The sequence below is a fragment of the Macrotis lagotis genome, chromosome 7 (genome assembly GCF_037893015.1).
Source record: "Macrotis lagotis isolate mMagLag1 chromosome 7, bilby.v1.9.chrom.fasta, whole genome shotgun sequence".
Classification (NCBI taxonomy): domain Eukaryota; kingdom Metazoa; phylum Chordata; class Mammalia; order Peramelemorphia; family Peramelidae; genus Macrotis; species Macrotis lagotis.
In genome coordinates this window covers 59,672,988-59,691,533 of record NC_133664.1, presented here as the reverse complement: position 1 = coordinate 59,691,533, position 18,546 = coordinate 59,672,988, and the positions used below count along the sequence as shown (strand labels likewise).

General features: G+C 35.8%; 1 protein-coding gene across 10 annotated transcripts in view; it reads left to right on the top strand.

The window, feature by feature from the left end:
• Nucleotides 1–18,546, top strand: part of NEBL (nebulette) — a 456,697-nt gene that overhangs the window by 329,398 nt on the left and 108,753 nt on the right. For 7 of the 10 annotated variants that reach the window (XM_074192959.1, XM_074192957.1, XM_074192956.1 and 4 more), the window contains one exon: nucleotides 8,860–8,970. The exons of the other annotated variants lie outside the window; for them this stretch is intronic. In XM_074192959.1, the coding sequence (XP_074049060.1) occupies nucleotides 8,860–8,970 (111 nt within the window). The remainder of the gene's footprint in view (nucleotides 1–8,859; nucleotides 8,971–18,546) is intronic. 10 annotated transcript variants of the gene reach the window in all.

Genomic DNA, 18,546 nt, shown 5'->3' with positions numbered 1-18,546 from the left:
TACATATATATATACATATATATATATATATATGTATATATATATAAAACCACAGTGTGTAAGAGCAATGGTTACTCAGTCTCTACGGTCCTCTACAAAGCTGAGAAAATTAAAACAGAATGTTTTTCATTCATTTTAGCCAAATCAATACTCCTTTATGGATTGAGACCACAGTAACATATACTTTTCAAGTACATGAGAAAAATTTCAGAATTTAGATTATGGAATGAAGTCAGAAAGTTTGAAGTCTAAAATCATTTGGTCAAACTCCAGTATTTTACTGACAAGGAAACTCAAGTCCAGAGAGGTTAGAGACAGCGCTAGAACTAAAAACTTAATCTTCTTACTCTTAATATATTATGCTATTCTAGTAAAAATAGAACAAAAACAACAAAGAATATTTTGCAAGTTCTTTAAATAGTAAACATTCAGGTAAGGAAATAGTGTCTCAAAGAAATGAAGGGTGAGCAATAGCTTTGCATTTTTCTTCATGGTTTAGCCATGTACTATATTTGGTTAGGAATGTTATGGGGGGTGAAAATTGGCTTTATTAGTTACCAAAGCAGTTGTTGATATTGTTCTACTAGGTATTCTACTAGAAATAGTTGTCTACAAAAGAAAAGTTTTCCAAGAGCCAGACTGAAGGGTGAAGGGTTAAAGTGAGATCTTCCCTATGGGCCTTAAGAGTCCAAAGAGAAGGAACTTCTTGACCACACCGAACCAAAGCGTGTTGATCAAAGCAAGTTCTGGGGCCCTTTCCTAGTGAGCAGGTTTTGGAGTCCACACCTGGTGTCTTGGTCCATCCCTGGTGTTTTCCACAAGGCATCTGGAGAAAGTGGATTGTATTCATGATCTGAAGTTGTTTTGGCTTATTTATTTTTATATTATTACAATAATCTTCTTGTGAGAGTAACCATAACCGCCAGAATAGTGAGGGAGAGAAAAAGTGTACTTCAGTCTGTGTTCAGATTCCAACAGCTCTGTCTTTAGGATGAGTTGCTCCTTCATCATTCAGTCCATCAGAGAAGTTGCTTCAATATTTTTCCTTCAGTTGTCATTATTAGCTGTATTTCCTTCTACTCTATTCCTTCCACCTCTCATTTATTCTATTCTCTCTCCTTTCACCCTGTCTCTTTTCAGAAATGTATTGTATCTGAGTACCCTCTCCCACAATATTCCCTCTCTTCTAACACCTACTCCCCCCTTCCCACCCCCTCCCGGTTTCCCCTTATCCCATCCCTTTCCTCCTTTCCTCCCATTTTTCTCTAGGATAAGATAGATTTCAATACCCTATTAAGTGTGTATGTTATTTCCTCTCTCAGCCATTTCTGATGAGAATGAAGGCTCACTCCTTCCCCCTCACCTTTCCTCATTCCCCTCTATTGCAAAAACTTTTTCTTGACTCTTTTGTGTGAAATATCTTAGCCTGTGATCTGAAGGTGTTTTGACTAAAACTCATGGTTCTCTGAGCTCGGTCAAGAGAGCCCATTGTGGGGGGTGGAGCCAAGATGGGGACATGAAGGGATCAAGTCTTAGGAGCTCTCTGATAAAAACTCATAAACTAAGGACTCTAACTAAACTTTCGAGAGACAGAACCCACAAAGGGACCCAGTGAGGCAGTTCTCCTACTCAAGGTAACCTGGAAAAGAGCAGAAAGGCTCTGCTCCCTGGGGCAGAGGGGCTGTCCGCCAGAGGGGTGGCCCGCCAGAGCCAAAGAACTTCAGCCTCCGGGAGGCTGCCCCAGGGTGCTGGGAACCTCAGCTCACAGCAGGGGGGAGTTTCCTGAGCTGCACCCCCGGGGAGCACTGGCACAAAGTGGGGAAACAGCAGGGGACCTCTGCCAGAGTGAGCACGTGGAGCCCAGCCCTCAGGGCACACAGCCAGCACCATGGTCTTTTGGCAGACTAGACTGGGAAACAGAAGCAGGCGGAGCCTGTAAGCAGGAGCCCCCAGGGCATGAGCCCATTGAGCTGAGGGAGGGGAGTGAAGAGAGACTGCCCAGCTCTGTCCTCTGCCCCTGGAACAGGACTCTGGGGCTCTGACCACATTCAGATCCTGATCACAGTCTAGGCCCCCCCCATAGAACAGCAGGGCACCCCCACCTCAGCCCTGTGGTAGAGGGGGGCGCTTATGGTCATTCACAGACCAGGAGGGAGGACAGAACCTCACACACTGAGACCCTTGTGGGAGTGTCCCAAAAGCTCAGGAAGCACCCCCAAAAATAGGCTTAGGCTGGGAAAATGAACAAACAAAGAAACAAGAGGAAGACCATTGAGAAATATTTTGCAAATGAGCCCAAGAAGGATCAAAATACTCAGTCTGAAGATGAGGAAGCACAAGCTCCTGCATCTAAAGACTCCAAGAAAAACAGAAATTGGGCTCAGGCTATGATAGAGCTCAAAAAAGACTTTGAAAATCAAATGAGGGAGTTAGAAGAAAAACTGGGAAAAGAAAGGAGAGAGATGCAGGAAAAACATGAAAATGAAGTCAGCAGCTTAGTCAAGGAAATTCAAAAAAATGCTGAAGAAAATAGCATGCTAAAAACAGCTTAGGTCAAATGGATAAAACAGTTCAAAAAATTATTGAGAAGAATGTTCTAAAAAGCAAAATTGGCCAGATGGAAAAAGAGATAAGAAAACTCTCTGAGGAGAATAAATCCTTCAGACAAAGAATAGAATTCAGGGAGATTGATGAATTTACCATAAATCAGGAATCAATACTTCAAAACCAAAAAAATGAAAAATTAGAAGAAAATGTGAAATATCTCATTTAAAAAACAACTGATATGGAAAACAGAATTAGGAAAGATAATTTGAAAATTATTGGAATACCTGAAAGTCATGATCAGGAAAAGAGCCTTGACATCATTTTCAAAGAATTACTACAGGAAAATTGCCCTGATATTCTAGAAGCAGAGGGCAAAATAGAAATGGAGAGAATCCACCGATCCCCCCGAGAAAGAGATCCCAAAAAACCAACCCCCAGGAATATTATAGCCAAGTTCCAGAACTCCCAAGTCAAAGAGAAAATATTAGAAGCAGCCAGAAGGACACAGTTCAAATATCGTGGAGCTGCAATGAGGATCTCACAGGACTTAGCAGCAGCTACATTGGAAGCTCGTAGGGCTTGGAATACAATATACCGGAAGGCAGAAGAGCTTAGAATGCAGCCAAGAATGAACTACCCAGCAAGGCTGAATGTCCTCTTCCAGGGAAAAAGATGGACTTTCAATGGACCAGGGGAATTTCAAAGGTTCCTTTTGGAATGGCCAGAGCTGAACAGAAGGTTTGATCTTCAGATACAGGACTCAGGTGAAGCATGGAGATTGGAGGAGAGGGGGGAAATATGAGGGACTTAATGAGGATGAACTGCATGTATTCCTGCATAGAAAAATGACACTGATAATACTCATATGAACCTTCTCAGTTAATAGAGCAGGTAGAGGGAGCTTTTATAGTTGAAGCACAGAAGAAAGCTGAATTCGAAGATAAAATATGGTGTAAAAATGGAGTCAATAGAAAAAAAGGGAAATGGAATGGGAGAAAGAAAAAGGAGAGGGGGAATAGTCCAAGATATTTCACATAAGATTTTTTTTATTACAAGGAGCTATTGCAATGATATGGAAGGGGGGAGGCAAGGGGGATGAGGGAAACTTTGCTCTCATCAGAGATGGCTAGGAGAGGAAACAGCAAATATACTCAATGGGGTATAGACATCTGGAGTAAGAAGGAGCGGGGGAGCAGGGGGAAGGGGTGGGGATGTGAATAAAGGAGGAGAGCATGGACCATGGGGGGAGAGTGGTCAGATATAACACATTTTCTTTTTTACTTCTTGCAAGGGGCTGGGATTGGAAGGCCTGCCCAGGACTGTAGGGCCAGGTGGATTCTGGGCCTAAGGGGTGGTATGGGGGCTCAGGGCTTCTTGGCCCCAGGACCAGGGATCTGTCTGCTGTGCCACTCAGCGACCCTACAGCAGAGTCAGAGTGAAAGGAGAGAGAAAATATAGTACATGGTAGTGGAGAAATAAGAAAGGAGGGAGTTACGATCAACAATGGCAACGTTGGAAAAATATGAAAGTAACTTTTGTGATGGACTTATCACAAAGAATGTGATCCACTCATGACAGAGTTGATGGTGTTGGAACAAAGACTGAAACACATTTTTTGTTATTATTTGGGGGGGGGGGGGTGCAGGGCAAGTGGGCTGGGTGGCCTGCCTGGGGCCACGTAGCAGGGTGATCATTGGGTGTCTGGGGCCAGATTCCAGCCCAGGTGCTCCTAGCTCAAGGGCCAATGCTCTGTCTGCCACCCAGCCACCCCTACTATTATTACTATTTTATTTTATTTTGGGTCTTTTTTTTTCTTCTTTTTGGTTTTTGCAGTGCAGTGGGGATCGGGTGGCTTGCATGTCACATGGCTGGGTGATTATTTACGAGGCTGGATATGGACTCAGGTGCTTGTGGCTCCAGGGCTGGTGCTTTGTCCATTGCACCACCTGGCCATAGCTACAATTATTACTATTATTTCTTTTAATTTTAATTTTTTTCTCCCCCTTTACTTTTTTGCCCAAGCAAGTCTATCTATATTCATGGGGGGAGGGGTATTTTGTTTACTTGTAAACAAGTATATTTTATTAATGTAAAGAAAACCATTTGTACAAAATGAGAAAAAAATAAATTAAAAAATAATAAAAAAAAATCTTGGGTTCTGAAAAAAAAATTAAAAAAGAGAGCCCATTGTTCACTAAGTTCAGTCATGAAAACCTTGAACCTGTGCCACTTTTGTGTAAGCACTATAAAGATATTACTTGGGAAAGGGGATTTTGGAATCTTTCCCTTTTGGAGAGTGTGTTCTGCTGAAGGGACTTTCCCTCTGATATCACATGGGACTTCCTCAGCCTGATATTCAGGTTTTGGAGCCTCCTAAGATTAGGTATCTCTTCTTTTCTGTATCTCTTATGGGTTATAAGTATATTATCTTGGGTTTTAAGTATATTAGCATTAAATCTCATTTAAAGACAAGACAGAGGGGTGGCTAGGTGGTGCAGTGGATAGAGCACCATCCCTGGAGTCAGGAGGACCTGAGTTCAAATTTGACCTCAGACACTAATAATTACCTAGCTTTGTGGCCTTGGGCAAGCCACTTAACCCCATTGCTTATCAAAAAAAAAAAAAAAATAAAGGCAAGACAGAGTGAGCGTGACATTGTGGGGTCAGATCCAAATTGATCAAAAAGTCTGTGTAATCCATAACCTTTCCTGTTACAGAGACAAAGAAAAAAAGGAAAGAAGAAAGGAAGGAAGGAAGGAGCAATAAACTGAAAAATATGACCTCCTACCAGTGGTGGGATTGAGTATCTAGAGACCAAACAAAGGCATACAAACTAGAGGTTAAAGACTCTTTCAAAAAAACCATCATGGATTGCTACAAAGAGCGAAGAGGGAATAGACACTATGGCAGCCTACAGTGAAGTCATTTAAGATTAAAGCATGTATATTCTCGGTTTTGAAATTTTGCTAATATATGAAATTCTCAATGTGAGTCCATCAATGCAGATTTCAATCATTCTGTTAGGCAGTGAATAAGTTCTTAGTACCTTGTGGCACATAAAGATTGAGGGATTTGTCCAGGTTTATAGGTAGTAAGTATTAGAGGTGGAATTTAAACCCAGGTCTTTTTGATTTCAATTCTAGCAATTCATCCTCCTCAATATTTCTAATTAGCATTATATTAAAATGGTAAGTAATTTTTGAATTTTATATTTTTTCCCTAATCTTGCTTCCCTCCCCCAACCCCCCATAGAAGGCAGTCTGCTGGTCTTTAAGTTGTTTCCATGCTATACACTGACTAAATTGAATGTATTGAGAGAGAAATCACATCCTTAAGGAAAAAAAGATAAAATATAAGAGATAGCAAAATTTCATAATAAGATACCTTTTTTTTTTTAATTAGGGGCAATAGTCTTTGGTCTTTGTTCAAACTCCACAATTCTTTCTCTGGATACAGATGGTATTCTCTATCGCAGATAGCCCAGAATTGTCCCTGATTGTTGCACTGATGGAATGAACAAGTCCATTAAGATTGATCATCAACCTTATGTTTCTATTATGGTACACAATGTTTTTCTGGATCCAGCAAATATTTATTAAGTACCAACTCTCTTTCTCTCTCTCTCTAGAGACACACAGTTTAATATTTACTAATGAAACATAAATATAAATATATATCCCAATATTCACATAATACATACATATGTGTATATAATATATTATATATCAATACATATATTTATATGTATGATAGGTTCTTTGTATAAATGAAATTTTATCTTTGACCTCAACTCAAAAATGGCATTCCATTTCCTTTCCATTTTGAAGTCTTGGAATTACAAATTTTGCTAATATCTTGCCAAAGTGAAGTTCAAAGTTCAGTGTAAAAATACAACAAATATTTATTAACTTTGAGGAGTTTCTTGATAGGTCTGGGCAGTGTAAATTGATCCAAGATATATTTAGATTCCTGACTTAACCAGCTTGACTGTACAGCTAGCAATCGTTTCTTCATTTTTCTTTGACTTGTAGACATAAATAAAAATATAACAAACAACAGATAAGGAATAATGAGAACAATAAGAAGAAGAAACTTTAGATCCAACATATGGAAGAAGTATCATATATCACTCAAGTCGTATGAATTTATCTCATCTGTGGATCTTTATCGTTCTTATGCTGTTAGTCTAAATATCTTATATGACTTTTTCTGGAACTTTGTCCCAAATAAAGAATGCCATGCAGTGTTCAACATATGATGTGTTTACCTCAGTAGTCTGTCAAAGTCTTCCAGTGTTTCATGGCAGCATGGAAGTGAACCTTGGTTCTTGAATCCCAGTGCCAATTTGGCATAAGTTCCAGTAAGTTTTTTTTACTCTGGAAAGCCTTTGAATATAGTTCCAGCAATTGGTTACTTCAACTCTTCTCCCCAAAGTTCTGACGATTTCTTAATTGTCAGATCTAATATACCCTTTTCCTATTTGTAAACTTTTTGACCTCCCTGCTGCCTTTGCCACTGTTGACCCTCCAAATTCTAGATTCTCTCTCCTCTTTAGGTTCTTGTGACATACCTCTCTTAGTTCTCCTATGTTCTAGTTGATTCAGTGTCCTATGCTGGATATTCATTCAAGTCACGCCTGCTAAATAGCCCGCCTAATGGGTGTTCCATTGGATTCTTATTCTTAGGCACTATCACACTGATCCTGTCTGACATGCTACACTATGGGACATTTTATGACAGAGTATGTTGCCATTGATTATGTCAACTTCAATTTTTGACCTCTCAAATTTTTCTTTAATATTGGATATTTTATTTTGGAATTGGATACTTTAATCTACCCTTCTGTCTTCCCTGATCCTGGTTTTTCATGCTTCCTTTCCTAAAGAGTGCATTTCTGATATTGAGATTCCTTCTACTATGATTATTTGTTGCTTTAATCATAATTATAAGATCATGGTTCATTTGATCACAGGTTTTGTTCTGGAAAGGAATTTTTTATCTCAAGGAAAATGATTATCTCATATTCCATTATTTTCTATTTTCTTTCATAATTATGTCCTGTAGTACAAATTTATTGAAAATGTATGTTCTCTATCTCTTATTTTCTCATCCCAGCCTCATCTCTTATTGCAAGTAATGCATTATATTATAATATTTCACAGTACCACGTGATATTCATCACATAGTATTTGTATAACAGAGAATGTTGAAATGGTAAGATATTAGAATGACTTTAATAAATATAGAAATGTAGAATGTCAAATGAAAGTAGAAAACTATTTGTAAAATGCTAAGTATTAGCAGTTACTGATTGCCATCTGCAATTCTATTACTCACATTTTTATATCAGCACAATTAATTCCGTTTTGCTAAAATATTTAGGTTTAATTACATAATAGGAATCAACAGCCAAACAATTTAGTAATGGAGAATATTATCTGATTTAATGGTGATTTCATCAGATTAGGGAAGTCCCAGTGTGGAAATTCACTTTTCCAGTCTTGATTGGCAACCAGATTTTAACTTACAGTTTTAGATGGTTAATTGGGGAACTGAGAATAAGGTTATGTCAGACTTCAAGGTCCAACTTCAATTGCCCATATCATCTATATTTCTCTATTCATAATAAACTTGGATATTGACTCACTGACCCAAAATTTTTAGACAAAAAATCTTTAAAATATTCTAGTGTTTCTGTAGAAATATGGAAACTTGGAGATGATTAAATTGTCTTAAAAAATTTCTTGAGGTGATACAGTTTTCTGATCTTGACTTACTATGTAGAATTAGATGCTGTCATAACTGTAACAATATCAAAACAATCTCTAGATGGGTGAATAATTCAGAAACCACATGGTTCCCTTGCTTAACAATACAAAACAGCTGGTTTTCTTGATCTCCCCCAACCCCCCTAATTTTGGTTATTTAGGCATCATAAGAATAGATCCAGTATGTGTTGGAATAGTCTGAAAGATTCCAAAATCCCATAGATTTCCCCAATATGTGGTCTGAGATTTGAGTTAAAATAGATTTTTGAGGTAGATCTTAGTGAACTTTCATATAGAGGAGAAAGATTTTGAATAATAGCTAAAGGGCTAAAATTAGAAGTTGAAACAGTGGTACTAGTAACAGTAAGTTACATGTGTTATCTTGGTTAGATGTTAAAATAAATTCCACCAATGGTGTTGGATAACCAGTATATGGTAAAACATTTTATTTATTGTGTAATCTAATAATTATAGTTCTTGATGAATGAAAATTGGAAAGATTAGTATTTGAAGTAACAGAGAAAGGAATGTATTCTTTTTCAAGGTTGTCTACAAACAGAAACATGATGCTACAAAAGGAATATCAGACTACTCACATATGAAGGAACCACCTGATGTAATGCACGCCATGGAAACCAGTAAACATCAAAGTAATGTAAGAGTATTTATTTATCATTTGCTTGGGACATACATAGAGCCATAGTTTTTCTCTTCCCATGTAAGGTGCTGGGTAGTCGGTACTATCTCTGCCTTCTTGCTCTTCTTTCCTCAGTGACACATTATTAGGTATATGACACAGAGTAAATCACTTACCCTTTGGTCCTTTAGGCCTGAAGTGTCAAACTCAAATTGAAAAGAATGCCAGTAATTTGTACATAAGACCTTCTAGCTGCCCAGACTTAGTTTTAAAATGCAATGTTATCTATGAATTTTCTTTGTTTTTTATTCATTTTTATATTATTTATTTTTATTTATTTTGCTAACTATTTACCAATTATACTTTAATCTGGTTCAGGGACAGTAGGCAATGTTGTTATCAGGATGACTGTTTGCCATCTCTGCTCCAGTCAGCTCCTTAATGTATAAGTTAAAATGTTTAAGTTAATGTATAAGAGAACATGCTAATCTATGTTCGTGGACAGAATTTTATCTTTAGGGATAACCCTTTTCCAGTGAAATCACAAGTCTAGGCCCAATCACTATCTTAAGGGCAATGAACAGTGACCCTTGCCATAGGGAGACCCTTAAAAGAGCTATTGAATTGAATTGCATTAATTCAGCAAATAATATCCTGTATTTTCTTTTTTTTCCTGATACAAATATATTAGTATATATTTGAATATTATAATAAGATCTGTCCACCTTTTTTAGAAAAGGACTGGGAGTGTGCTGCCCCTCCTTCCTCTGCCCTCCCCTAGTCTTTATTAGAGAGTTATTTCCTCTAACTCAGTCATTAAGCATGTGCAAATTCAAAACTAACACCCAAATTCAGAATAATTATGAATGTAGGCCATATTTTACAGATTGCCCTGTAATCAAACACTGATATTTTAATTTAAAGAGTCAGAAATATACTTGTGATCTCTTGAGGATTAATTTTGTATAACTTAACTTTTCACCATATAGAACTCTGACTTCAGGGTCACCAGAGACAATCTGCAGCAGGTATATACTTTGGAAGTAGCTGCTTAGCAATATTAAATTTCTGTAAGTCCAGGATGAAATAAGAATCTAGTGAGAAAATGCTTTAAATGACTGTCAGAAAGTTAATTTTCAGTGAGGGTTAAAAGTGATGAAAAGAAATTATGTGTAAAAATTATGACATCACTGTAGTTTCTAGGGGAGTTGTATATAGTGAATTTCCAATCTGAGGTGCTATGATTTAACTGCTTTAAAAACAAAGCAAAACAAACAAAGAAAAAAACCAACCTTCAGAACTACTGAAGAGAACGAATCAAATGATATAAAATAAGATTTTGCAAAGTGAGTATCAAAGTTGGTTGTCTAACTACAATTTAGTTCTGTGGTGTACTGTCTTCCATTTTATATAGAAAAATGAAAGAATGAAAGAGAAAAATGTGTTTAACATCTAGAGATTCCAAATATAGCTAGAATTTGTAAACAAAGAGATGAGAGTAATCCTTTAGGTATGGTGGACAGAATTGCAAGATGAGCTCTGATAGCATTTAGGAATATAGAGATATAAAACATTCATTTGCTATAACTTGAGAATTTTTATTTTTGAATCTTCCTTTTTAAAGGTATACTGTTCAAATACTCAAGGGACTGAAGGAATCTGAGTAGAAAGCTCTTTTTATCCACCATTCAATACTATGTACCTGGGGGAAGCAAGATGTGTGTTTACCTAGACTCTTCTGCCAACTCAGGTCAACCTTTACATGTGGAGTTTGTACATATAATAGGATTAGAAAGTGTTTGATGTTATTTGCTGAGTTTTTATAGCAAGACTGATACTTGTCTATCATGTGAAATATAATATTCTTATAGACAAGATCACGTAAAATAGTACTTTTATTTTTATGAAATTTTCATGTGGGCATTCAAAGTCACAAGAAAAACATCTTCTCTTTGGTCCATGAGGATAGACATGTATGAAAGGCAGACTTTATTGTGTCTTCAACAATATTATTTTATAGACCAGAACTTATTTACCTTTAAGCTTAAATACTTATTCTTCCTCAGAAAAAGGTGACAATTTTAATTAATTAAATTTAATAACTAAATCTTAAGGAATTTATTTGGAAGAATTACTAAATAATGGAAAACAAATCCCTTGTTTTTAACCAAGATTGTTGTTACTTAATTCCATTAACTATAAATCTGAGGCTCTCATTTATTTAAAGTAATCAACAAAGATGAAGAAACTAAAGAGATAATCTCTTCTTTTTTTTTTTTTTTTTTTTATTCTTTGCAAGGCAGTGGGGTTAAGTGGCTTGCCCAAGGCCACACAGCTAGGTAATTATTAAGTGAGGCCAGATTTGACCTCAGGTACTCCTGACTCCAGGGATGGTGCTCTATCCACTGCACCACCTAGCTGCCCCAAGAGATACTCTCTTGTGTCTTCATATTGTCCAGTCAGAACTAGATTAATAATTGTTATTTGTACTAATGAAGAGAGTGAGAACCATGGATAATGGAAATCCATGAATAATCCTCAAATCTCATATTAACTCTTAATTGCAACATCCCTTCCAACCAAACCTTTCATTAAATCTCTTAACAATGCCAAGATGCAGGGCGGCTAGGTGGCACAGTGGGGCAGCTAGGTGCCACAGTGGATAGAACACCTGGCCCTAGAGTCAGGAGCACCTGAGTTCAAATCTGGCCTCAGACACTTAATAATTACCTAGGGCAAGCCACTTAACCCTATTGCCTTGAAAACTCTAAAAAAAAAAAAATGCCAAGATGGCAGAGTAGAGAAAGTACTCAGCTAAGTTTTCCCAACTATTTTAAGATAGTGTCTCAATTCACTGGCAGAACAAAGAACAAACAAAAGGTTAGAGGGAGATATTCTTCTAGCCCAAGCCAATTTAGATCAGAAAAAGCGATATGTAATACAGGGATGGAAGTTAACCTGAAGCCCATGGGGATGAAACTTGGGGACCAAGTGGTGATGACAAAAGCACCCAAGAGAACTCCCAAGGCAGAGAAAGTAAGGGGAACCAGCAACTGGTCAGAAAGAAATTACAAGTTACGTCTTTGTTAGCCACGGATTCAGGATCGTGGTAGGTCCATTGCCTGAAGTGACTTCTGGGTCATAAAGTAAGTGCAAGACGAATTCTTTTGGTCAAGAGGGACCAGAAACCCTGAGGGGTATTATTTCTTTTGGCCACAAGGGATCAAGGACCCTGAAGAATGTTATTTTTTTCTGATGAATGGTATATATTTTTGAATGTAATTTTATTCTTTCAATCATATGTGAAGATATAGTTCTCAACATTCATTTTTTGTAAGATTTTGAGGTCCATATTTTTCTTCCTTCCTCCCTCCCCTCCCTGTGGCAGTGAGTAATCTGAAATAGTTTATAACTACACAGTCATGTTTAACGTATTTCCATATTAGGCATGCTGTGAAAGAAGAATTAGAGTTAAATGAAAAAAATGAGAAAAAGAAAAACACATAAGACTTGTTTTAAAAAGTGAAAAAAGTATACTTTCGTCTATATTTAGACTCTATATTTTTTTCCTTGGATATAAATCGCATTTGCCATCACATGTCTTTCGGAATTGTCTTGATCAATGAACTGCTGATAGGAGTTAGGTCCAACATAGTTGATCATCACACAATATTACTGGTAATGTGTAAAATGTTCTCCTGGTTCTGCTTACTTAACATTAGTTCATGCAAGTTTTCCAGGCCTTTCTAAAGTCTATCAGCTCATGATTTCTTATAGAACAATAGTTCTCTATCATATTCATATACTGTAATTTGGAACAGTATATTTTCTGATTTCAAGGAAGCAAGAGCTTTGAGGATCAGCACTGATTGTGATCCCAATGGAGCAGGGAATTTTTCTGGTAAGGACCAGAGTTCAGATTAGGTGAGTAGTGAGCTCACCTCTGTCTAGATTACCTCATCTTGGAGTCACCCGAAAATTCCACACAACTTGCTCTGAAAGTAGCAGGGTAACAAAACACCTGACCTTTGAGAATCCATTGCAGGAAAGAGAACCCAACTTTAACATAAAGTTCCAAATCAACAAATAGGGTTGGGAAATGGGTAAACCACAACAACCAAAAATAATTTGATCATAAAAGTTACCATAATAACAGAAAAAATCAAGACAAAACTCAGAATAAGGTAATGAAGTCCAAATAGTTGCAGGTAAAGCTGTGGGGGGAAATGTGAATTAAGCACAGGCTCAATAGGAATTCCTGGAAAAACTAAAAAGAATTTCAATATCAGTAAATGTTAGTAGAGGAAAAATTAGGTAAAGTAATAAAAGCAAAATATAAAATTATGAAAAGAGAATTAACAACTTGGTAAAAGAGGAACAAAATTACTGAAGAAAGTTACACCTTATAAAACACAATTGGCTAACTGGAAAAAGAGGTACTAAAATTCACTGATAAAAAGAATTTCTTAAGAATTAGAATTGGGCAAGTGGAAGCTAAGGACTTCATGAAATATCAAAAAAACAATAAAAAATTCCAAAAGCACTCACTCAGGAAATAGACTGAGGAAAGATAATTTAAGAATTATTAACTATCTGAAAACCCTGATCAAAGAAAGAGCCTAGATATCACATTCAGGAAATTATTGAGGAAAACTGCCCTTATGTCCTAGTACCAGAGGGTAAAATATAAATAAAAATAATTCACTGATCACCATCTGCAGCAGATCTCAAAATGAAATGTCCCATGAATACATAGTCAAATTCCAGAGCTCCCAGATCAAAGGGTAAAACCTTCAAATCACCCACAAGAAACTATTCAAATGCTATGGAGCCACAGTCAGGTTCACGAAAAATTTAGCAGCTGTCACATAAAAGGAATTAAGTGTTTGTAATAAGATATTCTGGAAGTTAAAAGAGCTAGTATTGCAACCAAGAATATCCTGCTCAGCAAAACTAAGCATAATCATTCAAAGAAAAAAGTTGATATTTAATAAAAATAAATAACTTTCAAGCATCCTTATGAAGACATCAATGTTGAATAGAAAATTGATTTTCAAATACAAGACTCAAGAGAAGCAAAAAAAGTAAATCTGAAAGAAAAATCACATGGGACTCAATGTGGTAAAATTGTTTTACTTTTCAATACTCTTTCTATTATCATTATTAGGACATTAAAAGGATTCTACATAGGATGAGGATGCAGGAACAAGCTGATTATGTTAAGATGGTGTAAAAAAATGGATAGGTAAGGAAGAAGTATATCTTGGAAGAAGGAAGGAACTAAAAGAACTGGAAAAAGTATCTCACATAAAAGAGGCAAGCCAAAAAGAGCTTTTACAATGGAGGAGAAAAATGATGTGTTTGGGAGTCTGGCTATTACTTGAATTTTATTCACATCTAAATGGGTTTAAAGAGGAAAAATAGACACACACACACACTAAATTGGCAATAGAAATCTATCTTACACAACAAAGAAGTAGGATAAGGAGATAAAAGAACAAAGGAGAGTGGGGAAAAAAGAGAAGATAAAAGAAAGTAATAGAAGAGAGAGAGAGAGAGAGAGAGAGAGAGAGAGCCAGCCAGAAGAAAATAGAATGCAGGCAAATGGACAGGTAATAATTATAATTAGGAATGTGAATGGGATGAACTTACCTTTAAAACAGAAGCAGATAACAGAATGGTTTAAGAGCCAGAATCCCAAAATCTGATTTTTATAAGAATCATACTTGAACCAGATTCACACAGAACTAAAATAAGGGGATGAAGCAGTATTTATTATGCTTCAGCTGAAGTGGGAAAAAAGGCAGGCTACCAAACATGATCTTAGAAAAAGCAAAAGCAGAAATAGATCTAATTAAAAAGGATAGGTAGGGAAAGTATATCATAGTAGAAGATATCACAGACAGTGAAGTCATAGCAGAACTATATGTACCAATGCCATGACTTCTACATTTTTAAAGGATTTTTTTTGCAAGGCAAACAGGGTTAAGTGGCTTACCTAAGGCCACACAGCTAGGTAATTATTAAGGGTCTGAGGTTGGATTTGAACTCAGGTACTCCTGACTCCAGGGCCGGTGCTCTATCTACTGCACCACCTAGCCACCCCGACTTCTACATTCTTAAAGAAAGAGGTAAATGAATTACAAGAGAAAATAGCAAAACTAAACTAATAATATTAGTAGGAAATTTCAACTTTTTTCCTATTAGATCAAGATAAATCTAACCATAAAATATATAAGAATGAAGTCAAAGAGATGAATGGAATTTTAGACCTAAGGAAAGTTGAATGGGCCTAAAAAAAGAATATACTTTTTTATTCAGCTGAATATGGCACTTCCACAAAAATTGACCATGTATTAGGGCAAAATAACTTCACAATCAAATAAAAAAACCAGAAATATTAAATATACCCTTTTTAGACCATAATGAAAAACTATCTTTAATAAGGGACCATGGAAAGATAGATAAAAATTAATTGGCAACTAAATAATCTAATGCTAAAGAATGAGTGAGTCTAAGAATAAATCACAGAAAAAAATTTCAAGAGAATTACAGCAATGAGAAAACATTTCAAAATTTCAGGGTTGCATGCAAATGTGTATTTATAGGAAAATTTGGATCTCTAAACAGGTAGATCAATAAAGACAAGCAGTAGAGATCAATGAAGTGGGCATGCAGCTAAAAACTTATAAAACAAATTTAAAATTCCTAATTAAAAATCAAAGTGGAAATCCTGAATATTTCCAAAGGAAAGAATAATAAAATTCAAAGTAAAATAGTTGAACTAAAATAAAATAAGGAACTAGTTTTATGGGAAAACACCCAATAAAAGAAATAAACCATTGGTTAATTAGATTTTAACAAAGGAAGAAGAAACCAAATTACTAGTATTAAGAATGAAAAGGGTGAATATGCCATCATTGAAGCTGAAATTAAAGCAATTATTAGGAGTTATTTTTCCTAATCATATGCCAGAAAAATTTAAACTCTAAATGAAATGGATGTATATTTACTAAAAATATAAACTGCCCAGATTAAACGAAGAGAAAATAAAATATTTAAATAGCTCTTAATAAAAGAAATTGAACAAGCTATCAGTGACATTCTTAAGGAAAAAATCCTGAAGACCAGAAGAATTTGCAAGTGAATTCTACCAAACAAAGAAATATTAATAATATTATAAATATTCAAAACTATAACTATAAAAACTATTAGGAAAAAGATAACAGAAGTCCCACCAAATTTTTCTAGGACTTATAATTCTGAGATTGAAATAGAAGATCAAAAACAGAGAAGGAAAATTATAGAACAGTTTCCTTCATGGATAGTGATGCAAAATTTTTAAGTAAAGCACTAGCAGGGTGAGTGCAACAATATATCATAGAGGTTATGTACTGTGACCAGGTGACATTCATTACAGCTCTTTAGGGCTAGTTCAATATTAGAAAATCTATCAGCATATTTGATCATATTAGTAACAAAACAAAGCAAAAATCATATGACTATCTCAATAGAAAGAAATACTCTTTGCCACAATACATCACCCATTTCTTTTTTGTTTGTTTGCTTGATTTTTTGGCAAGGCAATGGGGTTAAGTGGCTTGCCCAAGGCCACACAGCTAGGTAATTATTAAGTATCTGAGACCGGATTTGAACTTAGGTACTCCTGACTCCAGGGCCAGTGCTGTATCCACTCACCACCTAGCTGCCCCTCATTTCTTTATTTTTAAAGAAAGATTTTATTTATTTTGAGTTTTACACTTTTAGCCCGTTCTTGCTCCCCCCCCCCCAGAAGGTAGTCTGTTCGTCTTTATATTGTTTCCATGGTATACATTGATCTAAGTTGAATATGATGAGAGAGAAATCATATCCTTAAGGAAGAAAAATAAAGTATAAGTGAGCAAAATTTACACAATAATGTGTGTTTTTTTCTAAGTTGAAGGTAATAGTCTTTGTTCAAACTCCACAACTCTTTCTCTGGATATGGATGGTATTCTCCATTGCAGATAGCCCAAAATTGTCCCTGATTCTTGAACTGATGGAATGAACAAATCCATCAAGGCTGATGATCACCCCCATGTTGCTGTTAGGGTGTACAATGTTATCTTGGTTCTGCTCATCTCACTCAACATCAGTTCATGCAAATCCTTCCATGCTTCCCTGAATTTCCATCCCTCCTGGTTTCTAATAGAACAATAATGTTCCCTGACATACATATACCATGGTTTGTTGAGCCATTCCCCAACTGAAGGGCATTCACTTAATTTCCAATTCTTGCCACCACAAGGCTGCTATGAATTTTTTTGTGCAAGTGATGTTTTTACCCTTTTTTCCATAATCTCTTCAGGTTATAGACCCAGTAATGGTATTGCTGGATCAAAGAGTATGCACATTTTTGTTGCCCTTTGGGCATAATTCCAAATTGCTTCCCAGAAAGGTTAGATGAGTTCACAGCTCCACCAACAGTGTATTAGATTTCCCACATCCCTTCCAACATTGATCATTGTCCTTTCTGGCCATATTGACTAGTCTGAGAGGTGTGAGGTGTTACCTCAGAGATGCTTTAATTTTTATTTCTCTAATAAGCAGTGATTTAGAGCAATTTTTCATATGACTTTTTCATATATATGAGATTTCCTCATCTGCAAATTGCCTTTATATAGCCTTTGATCATTTATCAATTGGGGAATGGCTTGTCTGTTTGGAAATTTGACTCAGTTCTCTGTGTATTTTAGAAAGGAGCCCTTTGTCTGAAACACTAGTTGTAAAAATTGTTTCCCAATTTACTACATTTCTTATGATATTGGTTATAGTGGTTTTATCTATGCAAAAGCTTTTTGATTTAATGTAATCAAAATTATATAGTTTGTTTTTAATGATGTTCTCCATCTCTTCCTTGGTCATAAACTGCTTTCCTTTCCATAGATCTGACGGGTATAGTACTACTTGATCTTCTAGTTTGCTTATAATATTGTTTTTTTTATGTCTAAATCATGTATCCATTTTGATCTTATTTTGGTCTAATCCAAGTTTCTTCCATACTAACTTCCAATTTTCCCAACAGTTTTTATTGAAGAGAGTTTTTATTCCAATAGCTGTACTCTTTGGGTTTATCATACAGCAGATTACTATAATCATTTCCTGTTATTGCACCTAGTCTATTCTACTGGTCCACCACTCTATTTCTTAGTCAATACCAGACAGTTTGGATGACTGATGCTTTATAATATAATTTTATATATGATGAGGCTAAGCCTCCTTCTTTTGCACTTTTTTCATTGAATCCCTAGAAATTCTTGCCTTTTTATTTCTCCATATGAATTTACTTACAATTTTTTTCTAACTCATTAAAGTAATTTTTTGAAATTTTGATTGGTATGGCACTAAACAAGTAGTTTAATTTTGGTAGAATTGTCATTTTTATTATATTAGCTTGGCCTATCCATGAGTAGTTGATTTTTGCCCAGTTATTTAAATCTGATTTTATTTGCATGAGAAGTATTTTGAAATTGTTTTCAAAAAGTTTCTGAGTCTTCCTTGACAGGTAGACTCCCAGGTATTTTTATATTGTCTGAGGTTACTTTGAATGGGATT